Below are 6,523 nucleotides of genomic sequence, written 5' to 3'. Positions count from 1 at the left end.
ATCGCGGAATAAATAACTGCAGCAGACATCAAATTGCAGCAATTTACGTGGCGATTTATTTGCAAAGATTATTTGTAAATTTGTAGCGATATTAAACCGCCGATAATACACCCATATGGTTCTAGAGTTCTAGTGGTATTTTTTTTTTTTTTGGGTAGTTTGAAACCACTACTACGGTTTCAAAAGACTTTTTATTTACATTTCATAATCGCCGCTAATTTTGAATTGGTACATTTTTTATTTTTCACACAAGGAAACTAGTTTCGAGGATAAGCACACCAGTACTAATATCATAGAAAAAGTATTTAAGAAACAAGTTAGTCTTAAAATAAAACAATTTTCCAGGTCAACATAATTGTCTAAAATAGTCTTCAACATCCCTTCTCTACTCTTGCTCCACCTAAATATAAAAGTAATCTAAAAGTCTTTAAAATTCAATTCTTATTTTCAATCATTGTCAGATTCATGGTTTTGAGCATCGTGGCTAGCTGAGGAAGACGGCCTTGCACCAGGTGAAACTGGTCCATTCACCTTATCTGAATCCTGTAAAAGAAAAATTAAAAATTAAAAAAATAATTTGTTGTAAGATACTTTTAACATTTTGAGACACATACAAATGCATTCATCACAGCAGCAATCTCAGGTGGCAAATTGCTTCCGTGTAGTTCAATAAGAAATTTCACAGCCTTTTCCAATGCTTGCCGCCTCAACTTCTCCTGTTTCATTTCCATCTCAAGATTTTGAACCTGTAATCTTGAAGCCTCTAATTGAGACTTTATTTCATTCATCTCTATTTGAATGTCATGATTAACTGATGAATTTAAAGACATTCCACCCAATTGATGTGTACTTTGACCAAATAGTTGAGTAGGACATGGCCCAGAACCTACACCTCGAACACGACCCAAGTGCTCCTTTCCAAGAGCTTGAAAAAGTGAATCATTTTGGGATAATGCTTTGGAGGAGGCGTCATCACGCTCAATACTTGTAATTTTTTCCTGCAATATACAGATAAGATTTCAGCCCAATACCTTATATAACAAATTCAGATGAGAAGAAATAAAGACCCTTTTGTACCAATGAGAATACAACCAAAACTAGAGTATTATCACTGTTGCATATACTATCTAAACTCAATAAGGTAATTCATGATGTTCCAATGCATGCACCAGCTTTTAATACCATATAGCACATACCAGAACACATTGGTGATTAATGATCATTCACAGAAAAAAAATATTATGGATACCTTCTCAATCATTAGCATTTTCAAGACACACAAGTATGTTTATGGTAGCCAAAAAAGTAACCATGTCATATTCTTACTCAATTTTCTTTCTCAGTTACACACTGTAATTTTACTCGGATTTTCCGCATATGCTACTGAACAGCGAAAAAACGAACAAAACGCATGCTTTATAGGCCCACGTGTTATGCAAATTGTGATGCCAAGTGGTGTAAATGCTTCAGATTATATCCATTTCATAGAGTAGACAAAAAAAGGAAACATGATTCAAAAGACATTACTGAATTCTAGGTATTCTTTCAGTCTCCCATAACTGAGGTCAAAATGAACTCTGCAATACATGACCATGATATAACTCCAGAATAAAATTTAGACCTTCACATACTTCTCACAACTAGGTCAAATCATCGGACTTTTGTATAACAACTTTGTTGTAAATAATAGGCTGTAAGTTTAAAGCATATTACAAATATAAACTGAAATAAGATAAGCACTTATATATTTAAATAAGTTAAGAAACTTACACCAATAACCTGAGCTTCGCTATGGATATAAGAGCCATCCTTTCTCTTGTGCACTATAGTCCACATCTCTCCTCTACTAATGCGCCTCCCACATTGTCGTTCCTAAATTATTAATCAAACGATCATATTTACTCAATGATAGAAGTGAAAAAAAAGTAATTAGTTCAATTACAGAACTATAACATTGGTCACCTCTTCATCTTTCCTCCTTGCTATGCTTTTTGAACCACCAGTATGGGTGAATAATTGTTTTTTCCTATTTTCAGCATTTTTCTTGCATATCTCCTATTGTTTCATCGCAAGGAATACAGTAATGAGCTAATTAAATAACATTAGTTTAAATGATCAAGTCTACTTTTGACTTTTACCCGTGTTTTCTTTGACAAGCGATAGTCAATGAACCATCTCCAATGATTTTCATCAATTCTAGAAGGACGCCTTGCAATGTTTTCTTCAATGCTCAAAGTACCATCGTAAAATTGGTGAAATAGCCTATGCCTTGTATCCTTCCACACCTTTCCTAGATTCTTCAGCATATATCGTTTTATCTTGTTCTCCACATCCACAAAATGAAACTTCCTCTGCAAGAGAGATTAATGACTGTAACATCTGAAACAACCACCATGCTATATGGACACTAGAAATCGAATACAAAATCACCCTATAATCACATTTATAATCAAACTTTATCAACAATATAATTAAATTTGATTCACATTTATAATCAAAATATGAATAAAAATAAATATAATTGGTTGCTAAATTTGGTGTTCATAAAAAAGTTTGATTATTCTGTTGTGAAAAAGTTTGATTACTCTATTGCGAAAAGTTTGATTATTTTAGTGGTTAATCATTCTGCTGAAAAAATATGTATTAAACATGTATAAATATACACAAAATCTGGTGACTAATTTGGTGGGTGATTTCTTGTTTTCATAGAGAATTTTTGCTGAAAGAAAGAGATTATATAATTCAAATAAAATAAAGCACACCTTTATAATGTCATTGTACACATCATCTTTTCTGGGGACCTTACGCCAAGACAAAAAATATATAGGAAATTTCTTATAGTCACTTCCCAAAATTCCTAAAAAGCCGCTTAAGAGGCCACCCGCATCACCAATTGGTTGCAAGTGCTCATTGCATGTAAGTATCACCTTTCTACCCGCAGGGAGTGGCAAAACATCATCAACCTTTAGTTTAGCTTCTTCTATTACATTATGTTGATCTAAAACCAATGAAAACTTTTCTGATTTGTCATCTTCGCCAAAAATTAAAAAAGAAGCAAAAAAAGAAAAGAATAATTTAAAAGACAATATTAAGTTGAAACATTGAGAATGACAAAACTCTTACCAATAACATTAACCTTCCAATAGTCATTATTCTTACGACTGCTGCAACTTGTGATGCCCACATGTTCATCAAATGATTCAGCATCATCATCTGAATTAATCAACTGATGACACGGAACAGAACTAGATCCAAGCGGATGATGAACACCACTTTCAAAGACTAGTGGTAATGAACGAGCATCACCAGGAGTTGGCAGTGATGAATGGGGATCCTTCCGGGCTGGAAGTACTGGACAAAGATCACTGCAGGATGGTGGAATAGGCTGGGCACTGCTACGCAATGGTGGCACAGCTAAGCTTGATTTCTCTGTAGTGGATGCTGTAACTTTCAAACGTTTATTACTAGGCATTGCTGCACAAAATCTGTATCATTAAGACTGTTCCAAGATTAGACTCAAATGCATTGAATAACTTACACAAGTAACTCCAATCCATGTACAAACTTTTCAAGACATTTATAATCCTGAAGGTTTAGAGCTCTAAAATGATACTGTTATCTGTCTTAGTTGATGTAAAATCTAAACTATTTGGAATGCCTAGAATTGCTTGCTTAAAATAAAAGTACTTTTTCCTTCTTTTCTTTTTTTTTTTGTTAATAGAAGTAATTTATTAAAAAATTGTATATTTTTCGTTTTCTAAGAAAAATTGCACACTAGATTAACTACAATGAAATTTTGCAACCTATCAGCCAAACCATGTGCACTCAGCAATTTTATCAAAGAACAAAAAGATCAGACTAACACAGAAAAAAGAAATCACGTAACAAATTCAATAAGACCATCCAATGAAAGACTGAATCAAAAAGACAAAGAAAATAAATAAAATAAAGAATCGTAGAATGAGACAAGCAGCAGATCCCACAAAAGCAGAAATCTAGAAATTCCAAACCAGATCCAGTGGCACGAGATCTGAAGGATAGAAGCACCGAGTGTAGGAATCGAGGTGGTGGCGCCGGCGACGGTGACAGTGACGGTGACGGTGACGGTGACGGTGACGGTGACGGTGACGGACTGTTTAAATGAATAGGGCAGGCCCCCAGGTGTTTTTCTTTAGGTTTTATTTAGTTTCGTTGCTCGGCGGTTCTGTTAGAGAGAAAACCACCAAAATTAGAACCACCGCGAATCAAATGTAAACCGCCAGGGAAAAAACCCGGGGGGGGGGGGGGGGGAATTAACCCGCAAATTTCTTATTTTCAAATTTTCTAAACGGAAGGGTTTTTTTACTTTTATCAAATTTTGAGTAAATTTATATTTTAATCTGTGATAAATCATTGTAATAATATTACAAAATGAAAAATCTTGATTTTAGTAATTTTTAGTAGTTTTGACTATTATTTGATATGCACAAAAACTAAATTATCTTTACCAAATAAATTTTATTAGTGTATGTGTATAAATTTTAAAAAATATGAGTAGAAATAATATTGATTTATATGTGCAAAATTCAATATAAGTTATATATTTTTTATGTGTAAAATACCTATAAATATAAATGCAAAATTATTATTAACTAAAAATAACAATATTTACTGAACATATAACATTATTCTTAAAAAATATATTAATTACAGTAAATTACTAGTTAGTAAATATTAATTCACAAATATTTGTCATAAAATCAAGTATTCAGAATTTCTTTTAATATAAAAAAAATATTTTTAATAAGATGTACTAAGATGTCACCTTTTATTTTTGATAGTTATTAGAGTATGATGTGTTTAACTAAGATGTGAAAAACATATATAAACGGCCTATCAAATTTGTTACGTAAAATACAAATTTGATCATCAAATTTATTATTTATGACTTTATGTACCTCACTTAAATTGAATTTTTAGATTTTTGTTTCTCTCTCTTTAATAAATTTTATCCTCAGATTTTGGATTTAAATTTTTTAAAGTTTAAATTTCACTTTAAAGAATAAAGTGTGATCTCTTATCATTTATTTTATAAGTGGGACCAAGAATAAATATAAAAAAAAATCATTTAAGGGTAGAAGATCACACTTTACCCTCTAAAATATAAATTTAAAATTTAGAGGATCCAAATTCTAAATTTCTATAAAAAATTAAAAAAATTAAATTAGAGTCTCCGATTTATTTTTCCTAATTAAAAAAAAAAATCTTTCTCATATTAATAAAAAACGCACCCACTATTCTGATCAACCAAAAAAAAAAAGATCTCTACTCCAAAAAAAAAAAAAAAAAAAAAAACTTAAGATGTCTATTAAACTAACATGATTACATAAATAATTTGTGCGTCCAAAATTGTACCTATGAATTTTTCTTCTACTCTTGGCATGTGTATAGTGATATACATAAATCGCACCCATTGATTTTTATTTTTTCTTTTAAAAATAAAAAAGCATCCAATGATTTTTTTTAATTTTAAAAAGAAAATCATAAAGCACATTCAGTAATTTTTTAATTTTTTATACATTATGATTTTCTTTTTTTAAACTCAGCTCTCATATTTAGATAAAACTCCAAAAATCCTAATATTTTTTAATTTCATAAAAATAACATATATAAAATAAAAATTGACTCAAGTATAATGGGTAATTGGATATTGTCATATGAAAGGAGAAATATAACTAAATAACAGAATTTAATTTTAGTTGATTAAAAAAATATGTTATCTCCACTGTTATTTTAGTAGAAATTCTTCGCATACAAGCGATTAAGGTTTGTAAGCCTTACAAGTCCAAATGACGACTTACCCCCAAAACACGCTCCTAGTGTTACGTAACTTTCACGCGCTATATAACAGATCGCGCAAATATATAACTTCCAATTTTAAAAGATTTCGTTTCCTTTTTCGTTCTCCTTCTTGCCAAATTTCTTCGTTCTCCTTTTCGCGCGCCTTTCCCTGCCTTTTCGATCGTTCTTTTTCCCTCCTTTATCACTGGTTTGTTCTTCGTCATTGACGTGAGTTCCTCTCTCTCTGTAACTCTAGCTTCGTTTTTTTTTTTTTTTTTGATTTTCTGATTTCTGAAATCAAAGTTTGAACTCGTTTTGAAGATAATGGATGATTCAACCTCAGATTGTCAGCTGAATCAGGGCGAAGTGGATTTTGAATTTGAATCTAACGAAGTTCCTGAGGTTTGATTTACATTCAGCTAATTACGATTACTCTGAATTTTGATGCAGTTATTCATCTATCATTGTCTAGCTAAATAATTCGTGAACATTGACTGTGAAATTAATGCGTGAACATAAATTTGTGGATTGAATCTAATGTATTAGTTTTGATTAATTATCTGCAATTTATAGCAGACGCTCGAGTGTAGATCAGACTTTTTTGGGTGTATTTTAGGGGAAAGTGTGTGTGTATTTATAGTTTATGGCTTTTTTTGTTATTTTAGTTGAGTTGTTGTCGTTCGGATGTATTAGATCAGAAATT

The 6,523-nt window shown here is 31.3% G+C and overlaps 1 protein-coding gene across 2 annotated transcripts; it reads right to left on the bottom strand.

The window, feature by feature from the left end:
• Positions 1 to 261: 261 nt before the first annotated feature.
• Positions 262 to 4,319, bottom strand: LOC112776599 (uncharacterized). 2 transcript variants are annotated; one of them, XM_025820800.2, is made up of 8 exons: positions 4,011 to 4,319; positions 3,124 to 3,499; positions 2,763 to 2,998; positions 2,139 to 2,351; positions 1,963 to 2,055; positions 1,771 to 1,872; positions 615 to 998; positions 262 to 543 (listed from the first exon to the last, which is right to left on the bottom strand). In XM_025820800.2, the coding sequence occupies exons 2-8, from the start codon at positions 3,470 to 3,472 to the stop codon at positions 448 to 450; spliced, it is 1,473 nt and encodes a 490-aa protein (XP_025676585.1). In that variant the 5' UTR covers positions 3,473 to 3,499; positions 4,011 to 4,319; the 3' UTR covers positions 262 to 447. The 2 variants fall into 2 exon arrangements, with proteins under 2 accessions (XP_025676585.1, XP_025676584.1); XM_025820799.2 differs by having other exon boundaries at positions 3,124 to 3,485; positions 4,011 to 4,314.
• Between the last annotated feature and the right edge of the window lie 2,204 nt (positions 4,320 to 6,523).

Source organism: Arachis hypogaea, chromosome 19, assembly GCF_003086295.3.
Source record: "Arachis hypogaea cultivar Tifrunner chromosome 19, arahy.Tifrunner.gnm2.J5K5, whole genome shotgun sequence".
Classification (NCBI taxonomy): domain Eukaryota; kingdom Viridiplantae; phylum Streptophyta; class Magnoliopsida; order Fabales; family Fabaceae; genus Arachis; species Arachis hypogaea.
Note: the sequence above shows the minus strand (reverse complement) of the source record. Positions and strands in the feature narration are given on the sequence as shown.